This window comes from Cydia amplana, chromosome 12 (genome assembly GCF_948474715.1).
Source record: "Cydia amplana chromosome 12, ilCydAmpl1.1, whole genome shotgun sequence".
NCBI classification, from domain to species: Eukaryota; Metazoa; Arthropoda; class Insecta; order Lepidoptera; family Tortricidae; genus Cydia; species Cydia amplana.
In genome coordinates, this window is record NC_086080.1 from 5,510,345 (window position 1) to 5,537,616 (window position 27,272).

The 27,272-nt window shown below is 37.2% G+C and overlaps 1 protein-coding gene across 2 annotated transcripts; it reads right to left on the reverse strand.

Moving 5' to 3' along the window:
• Window positions 1-1,273: 1,273 nt before the first annotated feature.
• LOC134652845 (glycoprotein-N-acetylgalactosamine 3-beta-galactosyltransferase 1) lies at window positions 1,274-27,272 on the reverse strand. Of its 2 annotated transcripts, XM_063508038.1 has the most exons (8): window positions 27,035-27,272; window positions 18,068-18,180; window positions 8,277-8,497; window positions 7,089-7,227; window positions 6,782-6,878; window positions 5,962-6,088; window positions 4,851-5,005; window positions 1,274-1,514 (listed from the first exon to the last, which is right to left on the reverse strand). In XM_063508038.1, exons 1-8 carry the CDS (start codon window positions 27,065-27,067, stop codon window positions 1,335-1,337), a joined length of 1,065 nt encoding a protein of 354 aa, XP_063364108.1. In that variant the 5' UTR covers window positions 27,068-27,272; the 3' UTR covers window positions 1,274-1,334. The 2 variants fall into 2 exon arrangements, with proteins under 2 accessions (XP_063364108.1, XP_063364107.1); XM_063508037.1 differs by lacking the exons at window positions 8,277-8,497; window positions 18,068-18,180; window positions 27,035-27,272 and adding an exon at window positions 7,897-8,041.

The following is a 27,272-nucleotide window of genomic DNA, read 5'->3' on the forward strand; positions in this document are numbered from 1 at the left end:
GTTAACAGAATTTACTAACCTAATTTATTAATATCAATTTAACTTTTTAGTACGAAAGAGACGTATATATTATGTAGTGTCACATAACTATTTTTTCCGTAAGACTAATATCTTTGTCTTATTAATATCGGTATCTACGTATGAGATCAGCAGACAATTACCTACATATTTCCTGAATACGAGTCCCGTGCGTTCTTTTTGTATGGCAAAAATGCGGTAAATAATTAAAAGATACCTACTAAATAGTTCTACTATAGTTCGTTTTTTTAGCATTAGAAAAAAGGTAAACAATCTTGATGTGTCTTTTAGTTGAAAAACACGTTTTAAAAATAAGTCACGGCGAATATGTAACAATTATGAATCTAATACGATCATTTATATTCTTCTACTTTCATAAGTGATAGTTACTGATTTTTAAAATGCGTTTTTCAATTAAAAGACATGTCAAGATCGCTTACCTTCTTTCTAATACAAAAAAACGAACTATAACACCGAACACGTCACTAATTATAGTGAGACGTGTATATATACATATAGTGAAAAGTGCCACTATTTAACTTTATTTTAAATGATAACTTCCTTTTTTGTGGTACAGCCAACAGTACAAATATTTGCAGTAACCATCAGATATATTGGAGCGGCCAAGGTGCTCAAAAATATAATGCCTTGTCAATAGAGGCGTGTTCAGATATTTGTTAGCACCTTAGTCGATGGGACAGTTCCAAAAGATAACTTCGCAACGTCCTAACTTCTTAGTCCATTACGCATTAAGCATTATAAAAAGCAGTTCTGACTGTTTGAAACCAACACTTCATTGGTCGTATTGTATAAGCAGTGTATGAAAAAAATCGTGCCCCCTTGTTTGCTAGACGCCAAAGCGCCATCTACATCATCATCTTCCTCGAGTTGTCCCGGGATTTTGCCACGGCTCATGGGAGCCTGGGGTCCGCTTGGCAACTAATCCCAGTAATTGGCGTGGGCACTAGTTTTTACGAAAGCGACTACCATCTGACCTTCCAACCCAGAGGGTAAACTAGGCCCGTATTGGGATTAGTCCGGTTCCCTCACGATGTTTTCCTTCACCGAAAAGCGACTGGTAAGTATCAAATGATATTTCGTACATAAGTTCCGAAAAACTCATTGGTACGAGCCGGGGTTCGAACCCGCGACCTCCGGATTCTAGTCCCGAATTTGTCTTAGACTGCACAATCTAATACAATCAATGACCCTTGGTCTAACATAAATAAGCTTTTTATCGTTATAATAAGACAAGCACAGCGCACACATTAATCACTTTTTACATATCAGTACTATACTTAGGTTAAAAGGTTAAACTACTGAGTACCTTGCTTAGTTTCATTACTGCCTACTATATTTGCACTAGTTTTGGCGTCGCTGACGCCATACTTGATGCCGTACGGCCGGAGGTGGTAGATTAAATAGTCTAATATGTACATATCCTGAGGATTCACGTAGTGGAATGAGATTGCGTGGTCTGAACAGCAGTCTAGGCCCTGAAATACAACATTTTTGGTTTTAGTTGAGTGTTTCTTTTATTTTTTGCCATTTTTATATATTGTGACTTTTTTGCCACTTTTGTGTTATTTCTACTCAATGATTTATAACTCAAGATAGGTTATAGGCGTTCCAAAATTGAAGTGCTTAACTTGTGACAAATTGGACAAGTTGCCTTTAGACGCGGCTGGACAAGCGAGAAATGTGCACGTGCTAACGAGCTCCCGCACACCGAAAGAGAAAGAGACGACCTTATGTTTAACAACGAGTGTGACAAATATGGATGGAATGAGAACATTAATCAAAAATAACAGATTTTTTCGTAGGCACAGAAATAAATATGGAAGTATTTTTTGTGCTCCTCAAGTATGAGTATAACCTATCTATAGTTCTATAATATCATTGTTTCTACTCAGAATCACGAGCTCTTTCGATCCTAATGGGATAAAAAAATGTCCCAGAGTTATTTTTCTATTGTGTTACCATTTCCCCATATACTTTGTATGGTGGTAACAAAAAGGAAAGTTTGAAAAATGTATGGAAATTTAAGGACACTTTTTTTCTCCTATAAGGATGAAAAGGGGTCGCGATCCTGACTAGAAATAACACAAAAGTGCCAAAAAAGGTCACAATATATAAAAAAGGGCAAAAAATAAAAGAAACTCAGTTATGACATAATTTAACAAACTTGTAGACGTTAAAATAAAAGGGTGTCGGAAATTGATAGATATTGTTTACCTACTCTACTTTCAAATATATTTTTAACCTGTCAAACCGCCACTACGATAATTTATACTTAGTCATCTATGGACATGTATGGCATTTTTAGTATTTGAAAGGCAATTTTGTGTGTTGGTGCTGTGTGTTGTACTGGGGGTCCCGTTATTTCCCATAAAGTTTTAAGTCTGGAGCGTATGCGTATTTTTACCCCCGACAACTACATAGCTGCAGTAGGGCGAAGCGCACGTAGAGCCAGAAACCTTTTCGCATATCCAAATGTTCGCACCTATCACGGTTCGAACGCACCCACGTACCGAGCAATAGAATTACTCAATAACTTCTTAGCTACAGTCCAAAACGCAGACATATTCGCAGACAAGTGGCCGTCCTTACTGCATAGTATCAGGATGTTTTTAAACTCAACCTATGTATTTACATAGGTTGAGTTTAAAAACATCCTAACTAATTTTAGTATAGTATCAGGATTTACAAAGAAGTTTTTTTTAACTCTACGAGTACCTATGTAAATTATTATAGTTTCAGGCCTTTCTTTAATCTCTACATATGTAATAGTTATAATGACTATGTATTAACAGTATAAGTGTTTTGGCATATCTAGAGCTGTAAACTTATACCTGTATTTATTAAAAGAATAAAGAATAAAGTCATAATGTATTGTTTGTCATATTATCATTAGTCATAAAACTGAAACCGTTAACATTTCAGGATTTTCGTTAGGTTATCCTATAGATAGGTTAGGTTAGGTTTGTTCTATGGTAATCCTGAAAAGTGACGCGTTACTGAACCAAACAAATTATGACTAACGGCTATGAAAATGCCGGCAAACAATACATGATGGCTTAAAACTATTTGGGAAACAATAGAGACCCGTTGTACTGTCTTACATTGTACGAGTAGATCTGTGTTGCCTGTGTTGGCACCGTTGCTAATTCAAGAGTGTGGATAATCTATTTCGTGGAACGACTCGTTAATAGGGTAAGTATTTGACTGTATTTAAAACAAATTATTTCACACCACGCATGACATAAAGCACCTGATAATTGTTAGAAAAACGTAGATAGCAGTTATTTTTAAGCACAAGTCAAATATAAAAAGTAAGTGAGTTGACCGTGACGTCACGATGTATTGTTTCATATAAATTCCATAATATCTGGGAGACCCGAGCTTTGCTCGGAAAACAGAAAAACTCAAAAATGCGCGTTTTCCCAGAGATAAGACCTAGCTAGATCGATTTTTCGCCCCCGAAAACCCCCATATACTTAGTAAATTTCATCGAAGTCGTTAGAGCCGTTTCCGATTTCCCAAAAAAAAAAATATATATAAATAAATAAACAAGAATCGCTCGTTTAAAGTTATTAGATAGATTATAGACTAGCAAATCGTATTGACGGTTCTAAAAAAGAAACTGATTTGACTAGTAGGAAAATGCCCTATGGGATTCTTATGGAATTTAGTGCAGAGAAATTTCGAGTCTTTTGAGTGAGCGTGTTGTCGCCTTCTTAAATACCTACTTATGTATTATTAATATTTTTACCTTAGTCCTCATTTTATGTTACTTGTTAATTAATTAGTATCTTAGTTACTTCCAAATTATCCTTATTAGATATAATTTGTATTGACTTTGTTCACATGTGGTTGCGATAGTGCGTAACCTTAGTAATAAGTAGTACCTGTTAGTTTAATATCTACCTGTGAGTTCCTATAATTGGCTTCCTGTATCTACTAAAATTTCTATGCTAATGTCATAGCTGTTGGATCTCCAAATAAATAAAATAAAAATAATAATAAATAAATAAATAATAGGGATGATGACACATGTTGAATTTTATAACAAAATCTAGTAAAATAGATAGCAAACGAGCAATTTATCATAATAATGTGGATATTAAAATAAAATATTGAAAAATTACAAAATTACAGGATCTGAAAGTTTCAAAATTTAAGTTTTTTTTAACTTCCAAAAACGATAAAAGTAAGGGTACCATTCGATTCCTTACATTTCATCCAAAAAAATATTGTATAGCAACTATATACATAAACGCAATATTTCACCGACAAAAACGCAATTTTCTTGTTTTGTCCATACTACAAGATGCCCATCTTGTAGTATGGACAAAATTGCGTTTTTGTCGGTGAAATATTGCGTTTATGTATATAGTTGCTATACAATATGTTTGTCCGTTTTGTATAGGGCGTTTCGCGAGTGAAGTGCGACTGTCGGACTTTGAATACAATTTCTGACTTTTCTGTTACTTTAATGCAATGGGTCGCATCACAGACAATCCAACCTCTAGACATAGCATAGTCGCGCTACCCCCTCTGCCACACATACGGAAGCGTTACTCCATCTTCGAGTCAATCCCGTGCTGTGATTGGTCCGTGTCTTTGAACGGACCAATCACGGCACGGGATTCGCTCACCTCGTCCCCCCGCACCCCCGTATTTTTGGCAGCATCGGTTTCATGAAAGAATTGGCCTAAGCTCAGTCTAGAGGTTGGATTGTCAGTGGGTCGCATATAGACATTTGATCCTAAAAACAAACCCGATCGATTGATACCATAAAAAATTTGTCATGTAGCCTATTTGCCGGTTACCTCGTCGGAAGGATAGTAGATGTACTTCCAGTACCAGAAGCCCTTGTCCTTGCTGGGGAACAGGTGGTCCCGCGGCATGAACGGGAAGAACCGCCCGCGGCCCACGCTGTCCCGGCTGTCTGCGGCCTTCACGCCGATTCTTTCTAGACAAATACCTGGAAACATTACCGTTTTGTTAGCCCTTAAGATGGCGTGTCCACAGCGCTATGTATTATGACGTGCATACGCTGTCAATGTAACCTTTATCCTTTTTTGCAAAAGAAAACTAGAAAGCTAAAAAGATAATGGCCCATTCCATTCGCAATAAGAATAAACGAACAGTACATATTAAATATTGCTAAGTAAATATATATAGTTTGATGATTTCTTAAAATTCGCTGGGTAGAAAATGGACCGACTGGTGGCCGCCCGGTAGGTCGGCCCCACTGACAATCCAACCTCTAGACTGAGCTTAGGCCAATTCTTTCATGAAACCGATGCTGCCAAAAATACGGGGGTGCGGGGGGACGAGGTGAGCGAATCCCGTGCCGTGATTGGTCTGTTCAAAGACGCGGACCAATCACGGCACGGGATTGACTTGAAGATGGAGTAACGCTACCGTATGTGTGGCAGAGGGGGTAGCGCGACTATGCTATATCTAGAGGTTGGATTGTCTGTGGTCGGCCCAGATACCGCTGGGGAGACAGTGTGGAAGCGGATCTGCGTCAGCTCCAAGCCGATAATTGGCAGGAAACGGCGCAGGATCGGGAAAAGTGGTGTGCTCTCGTTTCGGAGGCCAAGATCCTCTTTGGGTCGCTGAGCCTTATTATTTAGTTAGAAAATTGACGCTACAAACGAGAGCCGCCATGAGCGAGAGGTCAGATCGCGAGACTCACTCTGATGTATAATCACTCGCCGAAATCAGGAGTAACTTGAGACAGAGATACCTAATCATACTGTGTTTTTCATTCTACTGTACTATCAAAACTAGTTTAGTTTGGCAGATTAGGTATATTAACTGCACGTTGCTAGTGTATAACGAGTCTATGGTCAATGAGTCTCCTTGCCAGAACAATATATTAGTACCACTGAAAATCCGCAACATGTTGTCAGGGTTTAGATCATATCATACCCATCTCAGCGTCTTCGGCGCCATGCTCGCTGGCCTTACACAAGTGTGGCGATGGCAGCCCCTTGTTCACGAACAGATCCAACGCCTCGCGACTTAAAACGTAGCCCGCCCCGCCACTCATGTAACCCTGGAATTGAAACTTATTTGTAGTGGCGTAAGGCTTCGTTTTGAACGCAATCAAAACTGGCTTAGAGACCTATAAAAAGTTTGACGTCCTAGTGTAAATTTTATTCGATAGCGTGACGTGACGTACGCGTTTGTGTTAAGTCTTATTTTGTTTGGGATTGTGACAGCGCGCTTACGGGGCGTTTTGGAAACTCAAAATCCTATACAAATTGAGACTTGAAGCAAACGCGTACGTCACGTCACGCTATCGAATGAAATTTACACTAGGGCCACAGTATAAGGAAGGTGTCTATTAGACCCAGTAGTCCAACTTCGAACAATTTATAATTCTCGTTCGAAATTCAAAATCTCGAACACATTTGCTTGCGCGCGGCGGTCCGCCCGGACGCCCCCCTTAGAAAACCTGCTGAAACCTGCGCACAATCTGTCGCGTCGGCACTTGTTTTTACCCGAGATCCGCTAATTTTTAACCGACTTCAATTTCATAGAAGGAGGAGGTTCTGTATTCGGTTGTGGCTATGTTTTTTTTATGTATATTCACCGATTACTCCGAGACCCGTGGGCCGATTTAAGTAATTCTTTTTTTTTTGTTCGAAGTTGGATTACACGGTATAAATCGGTGTACGCTAGGGGTACTGTGCGCCTATAGGTTATGCTCTAACGGTACCTAATATATTAAAGGGAATATACTAACCTGTGAGGTGAATGGTTTGAACCGGCAACCAAAGTACACAGGGTCGTTGCTGTTGTACTCCGACAACATGTAGCGCAAATTCTCCACTACTACATATCTGAAATAAACAAAAAAACATTATATGTAAGTATGTATATGTATTTTTATTTGCATGAAATAATGACAAAGTCAATAATTACAAAGATGATTTTTAACACAAATCAAATCAAAGAATTTGCAAGAAGAATAATAAAATTGAAATATTAATAGGGTATTTGACTACTTCACCTGCAGGAAGGTATTGACGCTACGGGATGTTTCAACTTACGTGTCATCATCAGCCTTAAGGAACCAGTCGGCATCCCTCCTGTGGTGCTCGTACACGTATCGGAAGGCCTCTTTTGTCTTGGCCCAGAGATAATCTCGTCCTTCTTGCACTGGCAGCTTCACCGCCGGGAGATTCGGGTCTGAAATTCATTTACAACTTGATAAAGCCTAGTTGTGGCGAAAGTACTTAAAATAATATTACACAAATCGACCTCTACGTTGAAAACATCTATAACATAACTCAGGAATAAATATTTATGATGAACAAATAAATGCCCTTACCCGGATTTGAACCCTGGAACTGCTGAGAGCTCATAAGGGCAGTAAAAGATAGACAGATGGCGATCTGTGGAAGACTATTTCCAGCAATGGACGTCTTTGGCCACTATGACATGACATTGAATGTCAACATCTACAGACCATCCTGCGAGTTTATAAAGCTTATTGCTCCGCTTCCCCTACGTAGCCTTGACATGCCGCGCCTTCTTCTCATGGTTGATGGGCTGCGTCATGATTTAACATAACATCCGGACCTTCTTTGATAACTCGTTCGTCTCCGTCCGGTCTATGATCTTACCATGATTGGAAAGAAACAGCAGAAGTAGAAGAAACATCAAAAAAAAGCAAGAACCGAGGTTTGCAATCATGCACCAGAAAACTTAGCATTAGTAAGCCTACCAATAAGGTGGACCTACGATTTGGTGAAGACTGTGGGAGTTCGACGGATTAAGAGATCTAGAGACAAAATAATGTCGCGATCAGCAGTGATCTTTGGGTACTATGATCTTCCAGTTTAAATATGAACTGACCTTCCTGCGAGCTCATAAATATGAGCTTATTGCACCGCTTCCCCCACGTAGCTTTCACATGCCGCGCCTTCTTCTCATGGTTGCTGGGCTGCGTCATGATTCAACATAACATCCGGACCTTCTTTGATAACTCGTCCGCCTCCGTCCAGTCTATGATCTTACCATGTTTGGAAGGAAACAGCAGTAGTGAATTAACATCAGAAGAACCAAGAACCGAGGTTTAAAATCACATACCAGATAACTTCCTACCAACAAGGTGGACCTACGATTTGGCCAAGTCTGTGGGAGTTCGACGGATTAAGAGATTTAGAAACAAAATAATGTCGCGATCAGCAGTGATCTTTGGCTAATATGATCTTCCAGTTTAAATATGCACTGACCTTCCTGCGAGCTCATAAATATGAGCTTATTGCACCGCTTCCCCCACGTAGCTTTCACATGCCGCGCCTTCTTCTCATGGTTGCTGGGCTGCGTCATGATCCAACACAATACACGGACTTTCTTTGACAACTCGTCCGCCTCCGTCCGGTCCTCGTCTCGGTGGGCTGGCTCGTCGAACCTGTGGTCTTGGACCTCCATGATTGGGTGCTTGTCGAAGTCTCTGTAACGATTAGTGGGTTTGAAAAATTACTGAGGAGTGAGGTGTCATATTGGCATCTTTGTGTAGCTGTGGCGGGCGGGCGTAGAGACTTGATACCCACCATTTTAAGTAAGCAGTACAACTCGGGCATGTCTTACAGAAAACTTTGGCACTGCTATTGGTAGGCAGATACGTTAAAGGCCTGTGCATACCAGCTGCGTGTGCGTACGTGCACGTGCGGCGTTGTAGTATACAGATCCTTATGAGAGACGGCACACCGCTTGCGTGAAATGTGCGTGTGCGGCTCCAACATCCAACAGTGCATGTCACGCACACGCAGCCGGTGTGCACAGGCCTTTATTACAAGCGGCGTCAATATTTATTTTTTGGGAACCAATATATGAGCGGTTTAGCCTACTACATATTAGGTACGGTACGTCCAAGCAAGACACAAGTCTTAAAAACTGAAGTTTATCTACGCTCTTTGGAGTCTTTGGAGATCCAATATAGTACTAACACAAATAAAAATCAACTTTTGCTGCAATAAAAAATATCTATAATATTTAGACTTTTACAGGCGTGGTTAATTAATAACTCACGCCATTTAATATTTCATACGATTCACGTCCCATGTCAGAGTTAAGCTGTGCAGGAAAAAGCCATATCGCGTAATGATAATGAAACTCGATTATTTAGGATAGTAAAAAATAATGAAAACTAAAGGTGGTTTGGATCTTCATTGTCCAATAATAATAAAATGAAAAACATCATTGAATCACGGAAAGTAAGAAATTTATAATAAGTAGGTAAATAATGATGTTACAACTTACAACCAAGAGTTGGTAAAAAAAAATTGGCAACATCCGAAATAGGTGTCTAAGATGAATTAAGATGGGTGAATAAGTAGTCATAGAAAAATATACCTATACAATTAAAAGTAAAATAAAATGAATACAGGACCATGCTCTCGTACTCATAACAATACGAGTAATAGTCGTGTATGGTGTACGCATATTTTAGGTACACATCGCGTCGATGCCTTTTCCCTTGATTATACTTTTTTTTTAATTATGTAAAACGTCTGCATGTCTGTGCGGAAAGAGAAGAGTCGTAGAATGTATTGGATCCCATACATTTCACGAGTCTTTCTCTTTCCGCACAGGCTCTAGAAGATAAATTATCATTTCGATCGACTCTTAACAATGTTAAAACTTTTGACCGATCATTCGCTATGGGTATTTAGGTCTATGTGATAACGCATGCAAACATTATATATATTTTATAATGAGATGTTTCCTCAATTAGTCTGAACGTCTGTGTAACAAGCTTAAAAAAATAGGTACATACATGGAACCGATACGCAGTTACAACGACAATGTCTGATAAAGACATAAATATTAACAATAGTACGGCCCGCGTCAACTTCGATAACTACTATGAGGCCCTTGGCTGCTAAAAGGTTGCCGACCGCTGGTTTAAAGCATCGTAAAATACGCATTTTTTACTTATATGGAATAAGAGAAGTGGTTCCTGAATCCTAATTCATAAAACTTAGATGTATACATAATAAATGTGAAATGCATAATATCAACAATAATCACAAAATAGCCAGTCAGGCATTCAGTCTAATATCACATCACAAAATAGCGCTACAAAAATATAGCTTTAAAGCCACGTATCATCACTATAAACATTTTTGCTTATAAACAATGATTCGTAATAACTACCAAACATTTTCTGAGAAACTTTGTTTACCAACATTGTTTATAAACAAAATTGTTAATAGTGAATACGTCATCGCTTCACAAGTTAACATTCAAAGCGCAAAGTTTTTACTTAACTATAGGGCATACTTAGCAAAATAATAAAACCAGACAATATAAAAGCTCTGTGGTATCGTAACTATTTCTAGACATTCGAATATATTGAAGTAAGCAGTGATAAATGACAAAAAAAATGCAAAACATTTAACCCATATACGCCCATTGGGTTGTTTCAAATGTGACATTTGTGCGATTCTGGAGATACTCTTGAACGATTTCTACAAGATATTTTTACGATATTTTAACGTAAAAGTGACATTTGTTGCCCGAATTGAGCTGCAAAAGAGAACTAGTTGAAAATATTTGAAACTACAACGTATCTAGTACATATCGTATCGTTATCTAGTCTAGAACGGTGGAACGTCTACTAAGAGAACAAATTAAATACCAGTTGTCGGCAATGTACGCAATATATGGGTTAAAGATACAAAACACAAAGTATCTAGATAGAACACAGTTAAGGTGACGGTAGAGGTGGGTAAATTTTCAGATTCTGTCAATTTACCCCATTTCACACACAAGCGCACTTCACGCACACTACCTCACTTTACTGGGACAGGTCATTGACCCATCAAGTTTTTTTAAGATAGCGTTTTGAGTTTAGTGTTAACCACTGACCTCTTTTGAGGAACAGAAACTGTAAAAACGTTCCATTGAAAGAAGAAAGAGAAACAATACATTAAATCTTGCTCTCCTTGTCTGTTCATGTCACACGTGACGTATTTAAATTCTAATTTAATTCATTTGATTGTTAACTATTTTCTGCATATTATGGCTTTGTCGAGATACGCGTTTTGTAAAGTTAAACCGAATAAACCCAGATGTCATTAAGTCAGATGTAAAATGTTATTTACTACTCTATACGGTTATTCATAAGGCGAAAAATCAATTCAATTAAAAATTTAAATAAATAAAGTTTCGGCAGGGTGGAAATTTAATTAAGGCCGACAAAATAAAATTTAATAATATATGTCGGCTGATGTACCCCTAAGATCTTTACAGATTTACTTGTACGAGTATCGTATATTCGCTATTTATTTTGCTATTAAATTTATAAAATTAAAATAAATAATTAAATATTATACTGGCATTCCACCGCTATTATTTCAGTGCTGAACTGATTATCTTCGATCGTAGCCTTGATGATGTAGTTGTACTTACACTTACGGCGGTAGGAGCGGCAATGAACCCCGCGCAGCGTAGAACGAGAGGTGCGTTGGGATAAGTGCATATACATATAATTCTTCGTGCGTCTGTCTGTCTGTCCGTCCGTCTGTCACAGTCTATTTTCTCCGAAACTACTGGACCAATTCAGTTGAAATTTGGCACACATATGTAAATTTGGCACACAAATGTAAATTTGTGACCCAAAGATGGACGTGTAACGTAAATAAAATGTATTTTAGAGAATTTGAAATACGGTAGCCATTTTTGGGGGGGGTAAATGAAAAAAATTAAAAAATATGTTTTTTAAACTATATAGTGTTACATATCAAATAAAAGAGCTCATTGTAAGAATCTCAAAGATATATTTTTTTTATAATTTTAGGATTAATAGTTCAGCAGTTATTCATGAAAATAGGCAAAAAATGATCATTCTCCGCCCCCTTTCTCCGAAACAACTGGATCTAAAATTTTGAAAAAAATACACAAAGTAGTTTTTTACCTATATATGTCAGGAAAATCTATAAGAAATGTGCAGTCAAGCGTGAGACGGACTTAATATACGGAACCCTTAGAATGCGAGTCCGACTCGCACTTGTTTTTGTTTAGCTCTTATTAGGTTTAAGGAGTTTTATGAGTGAAAAAAGAAGTTTTTTGTTTTATGTGCCCGCGTTATTGCCGATCGATTGTGTTTTAAACGATAATTAGACAAAAAAACTTGTTTTTCACCCAACGAATATAGATCCCCATGACACATCTTCCAAGTCGCCTTTGGATAGGCTTAATTTTAAAAATAATTGAAATAATGTTCTATATCATTCATACTTGCAAAAAAAGACTAAAAATAATTTACGTGACCAATGCTTATTATTAGTAAATATCTTACAATTTAATATCTGATATAGCACACGATACAAAAAAATGGCCGCAAAGTTAAAAGTTTATTTATTTACGTTACTAGTCCATCTTTGGTGATCCAAAGATGGACTAGTAACGTAAATGACAAAGAGTCGGTGATCCGACTCTTTGTCATATGTGAAAAATGTGTACCAAATTTCAATTGAATTAGTCTATTAGGGGCAGACACACGAGTGATCTTAAAAGGGATTTTTATCTTGAATGATTTGTATGTACTTACCCCAACGCACCTCACGTTCCACGCGGCGCAGCGTAATCAGTAAGTACCTAATAATTAGTGTCCGACCGAAACACAAATTTCTGTATATATAAATATTGTTGTCCTACTTGCTCCCCAACTTTTGGTCTTTGTCACATAGTTTAGTTTCATAATACGAAGTACTATTTCGTATGTTTCGGCCAGGCCGAAAGATTCGGCCGTTTTTTGGCCGAAACCGAAACTACGGCCGAAACATGATTTTATGGCCGAAACTGGCCGAAACCGAAACCGAAACCGAATCTTCGGTCGGACACTACGAATAATCACAATGGTCTTAAGTACCACAGACCCTACTGTCGCTTAAGTCCTTTATGACAATCTCTGCCTATTAGAACTTATAAAAAAAAAAGAAACCGAGTAATTATATCCAACTACCGAACCTGCTTACAAATTTTCTCGAGATATTTGAGAAATGTGATATGCAAAGGAGAACATTCGAACATACGAAAGTATTTTTGCCCAAGCTGAAACGGAGACCTTCGCCTACGCTCGGTCAGTGATGGTTTAGGTACAGTCAGCTGCAGGTCACCCCTGCATAGAAGATTGTATGCAGGGGTGGTACCTTTTCTCTGCAGCTGACTGTACACCTATAAAAAATTGTTGTACCTGCTGCAATTTTATACCGGTACCGTACTTTATATTTCAACAGGTATAGTACCTTCAAAACGAAGCGGTATTGATAAATAATAACGGTACCGTACCGCCTATAAATAATAATAATAATTCAGCCTATATACAGGGTGGTCCAAACCTTGACGTCCAAAAATTTTTTTTTAGATTCCTTACGTCGTGGGCTATCAGAATATACCCCATGTATGTTAGCCGATTTTTCATAGTTATCGAGTTATGATTTTTTTTTACTTTTAACTTTTCATATGAAATTCCGGGGTTCCCATACAAAGTGGCTAAAAAATAACTGCATTTCCGTTGCCAGGGAGGTTTTGGGATTATACTGAGCAACTTTTACAATGGGGCCAACCCCGAAACCGCGAAAAAAAATTACCCTTCCATAGAAAATGGACTAGCCAAAATGTATAAAAAGCCAATTTTTTTTCGCGATTTCGGGGTTGGTCCCATAATAAAAGTTGCTCAGTATAATCCCAACACCTCCCTGGCAACGGAATGCAGTTATTTTTCAGCCACTCTGTATGGGAACCCCGGAATTTCATAGGAATAAGAATAAGAATAGAATAAGAATAAGAATTGTTTATTGCCACATACATGAACATAAAATAGAGTTAGAATTACTTACATAATAAAATAAAACAGTTGTTATCATATACAAAACAAAAGTGAGAAGATCTTTGTATTAGGCAAAGGGTTCCAGCTCAGCGTGTGCCGGGCCTAGGTGCCCGGCGCTGGTTTTCAGACCGGTCCCAGACTAAGGACGGTCGGAGAATATTACCTACATAGGAAAAGTTAAAAGCTTAAAAAATCATAACTTGAAAACTACGAAAAATCGGCTAACATACATATGGGGTACATTATGATAGCCCACGATTTTTGGACGTCACGGTTTGGACCACCCTGTATAGACAATAATCTCAACGCTAGCCCAATGCGGATTGGGGACTTCACACACAGCTTTGAATTTCTTCGCAAATGTATGCACTACGAGTATGCAGGTTTCCTCACGATGTTTCCTTCTTCACCGAAAAGCTAGTGTTAAATATCAAATGATATTTCGTACATAAGTTCCGAAAAACTCATTGGTACGAGCCAGGATACCAATGAGTTTTTCCTTACCGCTTATACCGTAAAGAAATAATGCAGTCTCTGCTTTGCACGATTATTGTGTGGACATAATTCTTATAATCACCGAAACATACATACCTCTACGCACAGAATGTCATTGAAATAAAACATTGTTTTTTATAGTAAATTAATATAACATTCGATTTATACACATAACAATAAGCAGGCCAGGCCGCAGCGATATTGGCCTGTAAGCTTCATCTCGGTCTCCAAATCCGCAAAACTCGCTGGTACTAAATGCTGGTCTTGCCGTTATTAATTATCTTGATTCTTGAAGATTATCAGAACAGCACGTTACGTAATCGCATACATAGACGGAACGAACGTCAACAAAGTAGGTGTAGACACTGCAAGTCTTTAGGTATTAAACGAATTACGCTTCGTATTAATAGATGAGTAATATTTAAATGAACATATAATATTCTCTAACATAAATACAAGATTACAATTAATTGACATCAAAAGTCATTGACGTACAGAAGTCATATACATTTTTATAATGACGCAAAATTGATACCAGCATAATGAAAATCAATCCCAATCAGTAAAACGAGTCTTTAAACTTTTTTCATTTTAAGCGGGTTTTGAAGGAACAAGTTACTTAAATTCGATTGTAATCGTATTGTTTTAGGATAATTTACTGCTGTTTTCGACCGTTACGACCCGTAAATAACAACAACTCACATTTAAAATTTGACTGGAGCTCGACGTGATTATATTTATTTACCCTATTTTATGAAATACAATTTATCTACTGGTATACATTTTCGTATGCGTATATGATGAAATGTCTTTATTAATGTCAAAAACGAGCTATGACGACTTACACGTCTGCTTCGATGCAAGGCCAACGGCCATCTGACTCGAAGAAGAGTTTTGAGTGATGTCGTCAATGTATGGAAATTATACGAAAGTTTACATTTGGGATTGAATTTCTGTGTTGTATTTGTGAGTAAAAATATAAGTAGATAATAATCTGGTAGTTTAGTTATCTAGCCTTCAAAATCCCACAACAACTCAATTACTGTCAAAGACAAAACTGTAATGCGTCTTGCTCAAACGGAACTCCATATTTTGATTTTTGGACACTTTTAGTGTCGATTTGTAGAGAATTACACGAAATAAAAAAAAATATGGCGTGAAGAGCCGGTACACGGCTTCTTCGTGAACAGATTTACGTATAATTTAATGCAGTTATTAATCATTCATTGAACAAATTCATTGCACAAAGTGAGGTCTAAATCGAAAACGTCATATACCGTCCCCTTAATATGCAAAGGTATGTATACTCGTACCTCAACAAAGATAGTACACGCAAAAATGTGACGTTTTCAGTCAAAGGTACCAAATTGTCGGATGTCGATTCCTAATGGAGTTCGCCGGTCGAAGTATTTTACAGATGGCGCCAGTATAGGTTTTACCTGTCTGTCCTACGAAAAGTGTCAAATTCATGTTTTTTTTTTTTTGGAAATGTATGGCTAGCGGGGTGATTTGAAGCCAAATTTCATAGAACCAAACTAGAGACAGGTAGGTAAAACCTGGCGCCATCTATGCAAAACAAACCTCTGTCAGTTACCAACCTCATTGCATCTTTATGGCAGGAACACCTCATATGTTACAATATTTAGATTCTAGTGCTTAAAAACGGCATAAATTCAAAACTCATTTTTGAAGAAAAAAAATTGTGCTGCAAAACTACTGTTTTAGCTATGTACATTCTAATAAACGTTATATAGATTGGGACCCTTTTTCCAAACTAAGCATTTCCTTGTAAATATCAGTAGTAAAATCAATAAGGCAGCTATGGTTTATTTTATAATTTACTAGATTCCTACATGGTTATTCGATAGAAAATTAAATCAAAAATTTAACATATTGGCCTCGACCCATCTGAATTTAAATCGCTACTATATTGATTATATTATTAAACTTTTCAACCAAATTCAGGCGCTAAATTTTCATAACTTTACATAATTTTTAACGTATCTAGACCCATAGTCCTCTCTTCTGCAATCAAAAATGCGTTGCAAACGCATCAGCTGTGTAAATTTCGCTGTTTTTTAAACCGAGCCAGACGTAGGGCATACTAATAATGAGGTCAGTTTAAAAACAAATTGGTACTTACAATTACTCGCAATTATAAAATACCACTGGCAGTGAAAACTTAACAAAAGGTTAGTAATTTACGTGTCACACTGTGTAACGAAAATTAATGCTAAGTTTTTATTATATAATAAGAGATTAGATTTAATAATTCGGCGTAATAGTTGAATATAAGAAAAGAAAGGCAACAAACCTTACAACAACAACCATATGTAGGTAGGTACTTAATTTTATCATGAGTAATAAGACTAATAAAGTAATAACTAATAATTCTTCAACAGAAAGGACTATAACGAAAAAAAACGAAGCATCTAATATGAATAATTTAACTATACGTAGTTTAAATAAATAATGACATTTTTTTAAATACCCGGCAATATTTTTCGATGTGAATAAATATATAGGTAATTTTTACTATGGGAACAACCCCGAAATCGCAAAAATAATTAGGCTCCCCTATAAAAAACATCAACATCAGACGAAATATGTATGAAAGGACCTATTTATTTCCTGATTTCGGGATTGGTCTCATAGTACAAGTTGCTCAGTATGACCATACTCGTCCCGCAAAATATTGCCGGGTATTAAAGAAACATCCTGTATTATGTTGACTTACCTATAAAAGCCTATTATTTTATTACAACATCACTAAACAATCATACTGCATACTGCAGACGTATCGTAATACAAACAATATCTTATCTTTTAAATAATAAATGCATTATATTAGTTATGTGCGAAGGCAAAAAGGGATATTAAATTAACTACGCTGTAAAATAACCATAAACCTGCATATTACAGTAAAATATGTTATAAATGGTAATATTTTATATAGTTTTTTGTCCTATTTCGCTCATTATGTAGAAACACGAGCACCTAAAAAATACTTAATAAGTACCTAATAAATAACATCGTTAATTAGAAAACAAGGGTTTACAATTAGTCTAGGTAAATAAAACATAATATAAACATTTTGCTACCAAGTATGCTTACTACAATAAGGAAATACGTGGATAACGTAGTTAATTGTGGCTTTCCATTAGAGAAGGGGTTGCACATTTGCACATGAAGCATAAGGATCCTCCTCTGATAGATAGCCACATATGTAGTCATCTGGCCAGCTTTCAATAACTGGCCACCTTATACTAAAATAAATTATATTTATATGTGAATAGAATTAATTTTTAGTTTAAGACGACTGGCGAATTACCCTACTTATGTTTTTTTTAAATGGAGCAGAGCTTTTTATTTATTACAAGTTTATTAATTTTATTATGCTAACTTTAGAACGTTTTTACAATACATGCATGCTACATAGATGCAGTCTTTACGCTAAAACAGTCAATACAGGCGAAGAAAAACAATACGTTTTAACCTTTTGATTATTTTCAGTTTTTTTAGAATGTATGTATAAGAAAATGATAGGGCAAAAATTGCGGGTCATGTGGTTGGCTGGTCCAACACTAATTCCACAGCTACTTAAGAAATAATGGAGACACTCAAAAGGTTAAAAGGTGAAAAAAATGCACATGCAACACAGACAACATGCCAAGAACATAGTTTAGTTACCTGTACGGCGAGGATCCGGTCGACGTTAACAGTATGTACGCGAAACTAAATCCGGCCGAGATCCCAATCACCAGGGTTAGCACAAATCTTCGACCCATCACCCTTCCTTCAGCCTGCACAGGTGTCAGAGGAGTGTACATTGCAACTGCGTTCAAAAATTACTGGCCAGTGACATTTTTGCGGCCGTTTAAAAAAACAATTAAAAAGTTTTGACACTGGCAGGTTTTTAATTTTTGAACGGAGTTTTCACGCGAGTGTGTTCACGCAATGAGTGTTGTCGCGATTGTAAATAAGTTTCAGGGTGACATTAATTCAATAATACAGTTGTCATGAACAGTCGTGCGTAATTAATGAGTGTACATACCAAACGCCAGTATTAAAAAAATGATAATAATTCATTTTATTACTATGTATTTCAGGAATTTTACACTACCTTTTAAGCTGGCAGAATGATTAATAAAGTTTTAGCAAGTGAACGCATTTTGATACGGACACGCTGAGCATTATGAGGACGTTAATTAGTTTTTAATTAACATGGCTTATTTAATAACGCGGGGGCGAAGGCGTTCTGATTATTCCATTTTGTGGAAAACAAATGTCGATATCCGATATCCGGGATAGGCGATAAACTGTAATAATTAACACCAACAAGCTAGGGTTTACATTTAAATTAAAAACTGCGATATAACTAACTCACCTAATTACATTTTACAATATTTAGCACTAGCACAGAATAAATAATAGTACTAAGTACAGAAGACTGACTCTCTAACAAAACGCGTCTGTTACGATCAGCACAGATATGGCCGCTAGGTGGCGACAGCGCCACGCGCGGCTTATGGCTTTCCCCAAAATTGGGGCCGAACGGATGTACTTTTAGCTACCTGTAGCAAAGCGACGAAATCGCGGAGTGAGACACGCCTGGCGCTAGTTGTGATCCTTTCTATTTTATTTAATGTGTTTGTTCTATAATTTATTGACAGATCAATTGTGTTTCGTTTTATCGATGTAGTTTTCCAAAAATATATTTTATGTCATTTTTCATAACAAATACAACGTGACCAATTAATTCGTAGACGCAGGTATTAAGGCGTCAAAAAATAGCTATAGGTAGGTACCTATAAATAGATATATTAAACGTCCATAATAGGATATGAATCAAGTACTCTCAAGTGGATTACACGATACCGATGTGTTACACCGTCCATTAAATCATCCACTTTCAAGTATAGATAACGCTTTATACGCTTTATGAATAAGGCCTTTCCCGCTTTAAATTACTAAATATTATTATTATTTTATTAATTTAGCTTTATGATTTACATTTTAAATTTAATCATTGAAATAAATCTGCGTAAATATCATGAACACAAAAGCAATTGTAAAAATTATACATTTGTATTATACATAATCATTATATATAGTATCATAAAAACATGAATGCAAACATAAGAAGTAAAACAACAGAATAGAATAGCAACAAAATTTGCCACAACTCGTGTTTTAATTGAAGTGAATTGTTCAAATGGTTTGAATTACCTATGCCTAGTGTGCTTTTCAAGGTTTGTGTACTTACCTATTATAAACATTAATAGACGTACATCTGAATGCGTATATCTATTCATATAACTAGCGACCCGCCTCGGCTTTGCACGGGTTAACAAATTATACATAAACCTTCCTCTTGACTCACTCTATCTATTAAAATAAACCGCATCAAAATCCGTTGCGTAGTTTTAAAGATCTAAGCATACAATACAGACAGACGGCGGGAAACGACTTTGTTTTATACTATGTAGCGCAGTGGAAATACATTAGCTATAATATTTCGGGCTGAATATGCAGAGAAAGATACGGAGAAACATTAGGTTTTTTTAAGTAAAACTATTAGGTATGAATGAAACCATATTTTTAATACAAGCAGAGCGAATGCTATAGCGGACGTTATTTTTATTTTTACTTTATTACTAATGCGTATTTTTTCATGAAATGGATTAATAACTATTCCTCCCATTTGCTCTATACCTACATGAATAATTCGATTTGTATAGCCCAGACCAAGTATTATTTTAAACGTCGATCCTCTATGAAATTATGACGTTTAAATAACACTTGCACTGTCTGGGCTATCAAAATCGCCGACAACTTAGCTCGCGGTCTAACTCTAATTAGAACACAATAAAATATACCTATCATGATTCACCCTTCAAAGACACTCATTTAAACTTTCTCGATGTTTACACAATTTTTTTTTATATTTATAACGTCAAACGTAAATTTTGTTTCAATTTTAGTCACTCATACCACACGCATTTTGTAACTGTCACAATAATATTGGCGTGAACACACTGGCGATTTGATAGCGGTTTTAGAGAATGAGGAGCGTGTTGACAATATTCGTACAGCAGTTAGAAGATCCGCCACCAATACTGTACATGTTATCAACAGTTATCAATAGAGCGATTGCATTTGGGTTATAGGGTTGGCACATTACAGATTATAGGTTATATCTTTGTAAGAACGTATGTGTATATAGGTTTCACAAAAAAATTGGCAAGGCGCTGACATTTCCAGATATAAATTTAGTAAACTAGTACAGATGGAAATTTCGGAAACGTACGAACGTGTCTTGCTATTTCAGTCAGTCTCGGTACAAAAAGTACTGAAGTTGACTGAAATAGCATGACAAATACGAACGTTTCCGAGAAAATACGATGGAAAATAATTATGCACATTTGTAAATTTTAATAACTGATTGACATGCCATTGTTTTTTAAGAAACCTATAAATTATGTTATTTAACTTGATTTCAGCCTTTACATCATTGAATGGTACTATTTCAAGGTTTTAAATGTTACTTACTTGTTTTTAAGTATACAATTTAACAATGCGAAGGCCAAATACCAAGAAGAAATTGCATTTAGTATCTACCTACAAAATCGATGTATATCTGAAAGTATTGAGTCACTTCAAATTCATAAAAAAGTTTATGCCATTAAGCCATTATAATAGGTCTAGTGTGAAAAATCTATGAATTGAATATGTTAACACGTTTTCTCAATTTAACTTTATAATATTTAAAAGTTCATTAGAAACTGGCTCTCAGATAAAGATACATCTTGATTTAAGAAGAATAAACTTAGAAAAGTACTTTGATTCGTCTAAATATTAAGTTACTCCTTTGTGTACGTTTAGAATAGACTTAAAAGTGGAATAATTACTGCCTTGGTTGAGATTTAAACTCACGGCCTCTGGAAACTCTGGATCAATACTCCAGCGCTCTGCCAACTGAGCCACCAAGACCATCCATAGCCAGCGAATCTTTCCACCATATTTCGCTGGCTATGAATAAGGTAATTTTTCCACTTTTAATTTTATTCTAAGCTTAGTCATTGTCAAAATTACCCCAATGCACCTTACCTATATTACCTAGTTGGGTGCATGAGTTAAAGCTCAATTATAAAGATCTTAAGTATGAATTAAAAAATCAAAATAAGTTCGATAAAATGTGACAATCCTTACAGGTCATGAGATAATCGTTGTAGTGATAAGTGGGTGAGGCGGTTATCGTTTCATTCAATTCAAGTACCACTACCACCAGTTTGGCACTGACATAAACGCCATCGAGAACGTAATTTACTTTCTATGCATCTCGCTCGTACTCGCATATTAGAGCAAGCGAGATGTATAGAAAGTAAAACATACATACCGGTCAAAATCATAACACCCCTTTTGCGTTGCCGTAGACGGGTAATTACGTTCTCGAAAGCGTTTATGTTAGTTTTGACACTGTCAATAACTCATGGTACGGGCTAAGGTACATATACAAATAAACGTTGGTTACTTAGTGGGACTGATAGGATACTATGATTTTCATAGATTTGATCTTCTACAATAACATTTTATTATTTAAAACATAGTTTTAGTTAGTGAAACTTCATTTTATTAGTGTACAAAATCAACGACATAGGTACCTACATGTTCAATGAACGTACACAGATATATACCTACAGATGTAGTGCATAATTATTTTCCATCGTTTTTTCACGGAAACGTATGTACGAATGTATACGAAGGTTGACTGAAGTAGCATGACAAATACCTACGAATGTTTCCGAGAAAATACGATGGAAAACAGTTATTATGCATTACGTCTGTATCAGAATTATATCTAACTGATGTCATTCAGTTATCGCGCATTTACGAAACTAAAATAAATCACGGTGTAACTAAATATGTAAAAGATAAAATCTCAGAGTTACACATATGACCCATACTGAATTTTTATTTTATTACGTATATTTTAGTCACAAACGTAAGGGAGTGCGGGTAACTGTGCATATAACTGTTTGTACTCACAAATATGTGTACAATTTTTCGCCTTATCGCATTGAAATTTACATGCGCCACGAGCTCATAAGGGTTTTTTTTAATAATGCCGAACCAAACCCGTCCCGTAGCGAATGCCCTTAAACATCGGATCATGATTTTGTAATTTATTTTCACTGGACTATAGAATAGATGTGCCGAGACTAAAATCAAATCAATATTGAAGCTCGTGCGTGTCTTATTTAACTGTGTGGGCACGCGACTCACTCGGTGCGACATCTCACATATAATATCATACATTACAACCTGTGCAGTTCATGTATAAACAGCAATTTAATAAAATATTACATTATATGGGAATGACCATCTGACAACCCTATTTGACATGTTGTCTCATTGAGTCAAGAATCTTGTTTATAAACAAATGCTTGTTTGCATATTTGTTAGTTCTGTTTATAATACCGCTACTTAATTGATTTTTTCATAAACCTTGTATTGACTTTCACGTAATCAATATTTTAAAATTCTTCTCAGATATTCGCCCATTCCTTTTGTATCGAGGTAAGACGGCGAATATTCTCGGTTATTTTAAAACAGTCGACGTTAAAGATATGATTACACTTTTGCACCTTACTCCTTTGTAATAAGGCGAAAAATGTAAACATATCTTTGGCGTCGACTGTACAATTAGAGAGTTATTGATTATAATTATCCCAAGAAATAAAGGTGCCGCCTAGTTTGACAGCCGAACCAGATGGCGCTATACTGCGCTGAACTGTCAAATGTTACCGCATAATGTACGGAGCCGTACCGCGCCATCTACAAATGTCTATCAAACTCGAGATGTCGGCGGCCGATCGTAAAATCATGCAGACCATAGGATTCCTAGGCATATCGTGTATAATTGTATATCATTGTATCGTTCCCTGAGTCGACCGGGGCTCCTATTTCTATACAGTTTGCCCTTCGGGCATCTGAAGCAACCTAACGAGCCTATCCTACATAATCTATTGGCACGGCACGGCATAAATAATAGTACTAAGTACAGAAGACTCACTCTCTAACAAAACGCGTCTGTTACGATCAGCACAGATATGGCCGCTAGGTGGCGACAGCGCCACGCGCGGCTTATGGCTTTCCCCAAAATTGGGGCCGAACGGATGTACTTTTAGCTACCTGTAGCAAAGCGACGAAATCGCGGAGTGAGACACGCCTGCTATTGGTTTAATGTGAATGGTACCGTCAAAACATTACACCGGAACTTTACGATCGGCCGTTGACAAAAACACAAGTTTGTTTTAGATTGTATACAACTTACACAATCAGGTCTTTGGTATAATGTAATATTAACACAATTTTTAAATTAAAGGAAACATTGAAAAATCCGGCAGGACTCGAACCTGCGACCGTTGGAACACCGGTCCAATCGCTTTTGCCAACTGAGCCACGTTGGCCTACCAGAAGGGCTAAGATGGCCGGCTCTTTATCATTTGTCACCATGCCTGTCACGTTCTAACAAGTATGTAAGTGGGAAAGTGACGCATGACATGACAGGTGAAAACCGGCCAAGTGCGAGTCGGACTCGCGCACGGAGGGTTCCGCACCATCAACAAAAAATAGAGCAAAACAAGCAAAAAAACGGTCACCCATCCAAGTACTGACCCCGCCCGACGTTGCTTAACTTCGGTAGATATGAGCGCCGATAGGCATTTAGCCGGCGGCGGCGCGCCGGTCAAAATTGGTCGGCGGCGGCGGCGAATCGGCGGCGTGGCCTTGAAACACCTTCGATTAATGAAAAAAGAATTCAAACCAAAATTTTACCGAAAAAACATGCTTTTTCTGTAAGAAAGTTATGAATTAAATGCATTTTTAATTTTCAAGGATAATTTATTGAGTAATGGTACGAAAAAAATAGATAATATCATATAAACTGTGGATAAGAGGTATCGCGCGGCATCAGAGGCGGTCTTAATCTTGGCGAGGCTCTGGCCGGAAGGTCTTAGCGATGCCCTTATCTTTTGTGCTAAGTTAAAAATTGCGGATTGACTGTATCAGGGAAACGTCTTGTCGACAGTACAAAGAAAATCGAGCCCCGTCATTAACCAATATCGATTCAACAAAACCGATTTATGTCCAAAAGTGAGGCCCAACGTCGAGCTCCATGTAACACCGAAGACTTGATTTCGACGCCTCATAATGCGAGGCCAGAGGATGAGCTGCAGGTAAGCATACAGCTAAGAATCGAACGCCAAGTGTAAGCTTGGCTGACGGCCGAACGCCTGGAGCGCCGATTGCGGCGCGCTTCTGTGCGAGGCCAAGCTGCAAGAGAGCAGAGCGAGGGCGCAGGCCGATAAAGACTGAAGCCATAGTGTTAAAGATCTGGAGCTTTCCTGCGGGCGCATTCGTGCGACGCCAAAGGCCGAGCTGCAATGGAGCTAAATCGGATAAGGACCAATGCTCAAACGTTTTAAAACAGCTCGAAAGTTGAGCTTCAAACAGGGCCAAAAACTTGCAGGTTCAGATAGCGGCTCAATTCCATGCGAGCGATGCAAGGCCAAAGATTGAGCTGCGAGAGAGCAAAGCTTGAAATCTGAACAGTGGCCAAGTTTAATTGAGACCCGATTCCGACGCCCTTCCGTGCGAAGCCAACGGCCGGACATTTGGACGTGGAAACGCTTACAATGGTTAAATTCGCGGTAAATGACGGATGGTTAGCTGGCAAAATTAGTTATGCATTGGATCGGTAATCCAAAGATGTGGATTCGAGTCTCACGTTAGCCAGAATTGATCACAGTTAATTTTTTCATTGTGATTAACATATGTCTAGTGTATATATACAATCTATAAATTGTAATGTGGAACGTTGCACAATAAAAACGGAAGGAAATCAGTATGATTATTACAAGCATATTGATGTTAAGCCGTGTGGTGGCCGGCTTTAGAATAGCGCCAACCCTCACATAGGATAAGGGTGTCATACGAGGTACGAGGCGACTAAGTCCACAAACGAAGCAAGAAGGTATTTCGTTACAGGGGAGATGGTCGTCCTCTTAGCATTGGTTTGCAATCCATCTAGGAGAAGGATACTCCAAAATAAAACCCGGAATGGAGTTTCCGTAAGGCGCGAGTAGGGTCCAACCTGAAATAAGCGGCAGATTCCTGCAGCTGACCTGTCTCCACACGTATTGGCTCGACTTTCCTGTGGGATAAGACAGTGAAGCCGAGAGGGTAATGCAGGTGCTGGGCATCCCTGCGTTTCCTTAATTTCGTCCCAGGCGGTGTAATAGGATATTTCTCCGGTTTTACACCATAAATCGTCTGCATTAGACGCTAAGGCCAATGTATTGATGTTAAAATTGATATTAAATAATTTCGTTTCCCCAAGACTAGTAGCGCGTTCTTACTAGATAAATAAGTTTGCATTTGCCTTCGATATTTTTGAATTATAAGGGCCTAAAACACCTTTTGAATGCCTATAAACTATTCGAAGTGGCGCCGTTAATGATCTAAACCCGATTAAAAATATATTATTTGATTCCGAAAGTAGTCGTAACTACCAAGGTCACGCCGATGCCACGCCGATAGCGTAGCGTCGGCGGCGGCGGCGCGAAAATTTTGTCGGCGGCGGCGGCGCGCCGGCGCGGCGCTCATATCTAAACTTCGGTCAAAAATTACGTTTGTTGTATGGGAGCCCCACTTAAATCTTTATTTTATTCTGTTTTTAGTATTTGTTGTTATAGCGGCAACAGAAATACATCATCTGTGAAAATTTCAACTGTCTAGCTATCACGGTTCGTGAGATACAGCCTGGTGACAGACGGACGGACGGACAGCGGAGTCTTAGTAATAGGGTCCCGTTTTTACCCTTTGGGTACGGAACCCTAATAAAAACGAGACCATGATACCGCTGCAGATGTGTGAAAATCTTTTGTTTTGTTTTGTTTGCGAATTTATAGTACCGCTGCGCTCGTAGACGTTTCTGCTTATGAAAAAAAATATTAATAACACAATTGTTACTTATTTTCTTTATTTATTACTAGGTACTTATATTTCAGCTAGACTGTTATATTGCTCAAAGTCACATTGACAATGTGTAGGTATATTAAAGAATCATAACATACCTATACTGCATTATTTAATCAGCTGGTTAATATATACTACCTATTGGCGTCATGGTTTCTGTTCATTGTAATAAGACGATATTTGTTTATTGCATAAATACATTACTTATTTTTATTTTGCGTAGGTACCTACCACTAATACCAAGAGTTTAGTGCTACAGTTTAAATTAAATTAACTACAGTAACAGTAACTAACATTTTTAACCCTTTTGTATTTTTTTTTTGTCTTACATAAACTAATCTTATAATAAGAAGAAAAAAATAAAATTGAAATTGTTTTTCTTTCTCTCTAAATTACCACATGACATACCTAAATTAAGGCAAAAAATTGTACGCACATCTTATTCTTAATACTTAAAACTTAATACGTAAATTAATAATCATACCCTGGTTTTTAAAACCAACAATACTTCAGACCTGTTAATGACAGCCACAAAACAAAAACAATAAAAATAGCATAGATACAACATAAAATAAATTAAAAACTACATGATATTAACATGAATGCTCATCTTACAATATTATTAGACTCCATTTTATTCACAATCATGATTGCCCTGACAAATATAACCGAACACAACACAATGGTGCAGATATACTGACATTACTGACTTAAACAATTAAAATATTTTTATGGTTTCTCGTAATAGGGAACAACTTTATGTTCTCCAGTAATTGATAGGAAACATTTTATAGCTTTTTATTAATGGTGAGCGACTTACAGATTGAGTGGAGAAAGAATATTACATTTTATG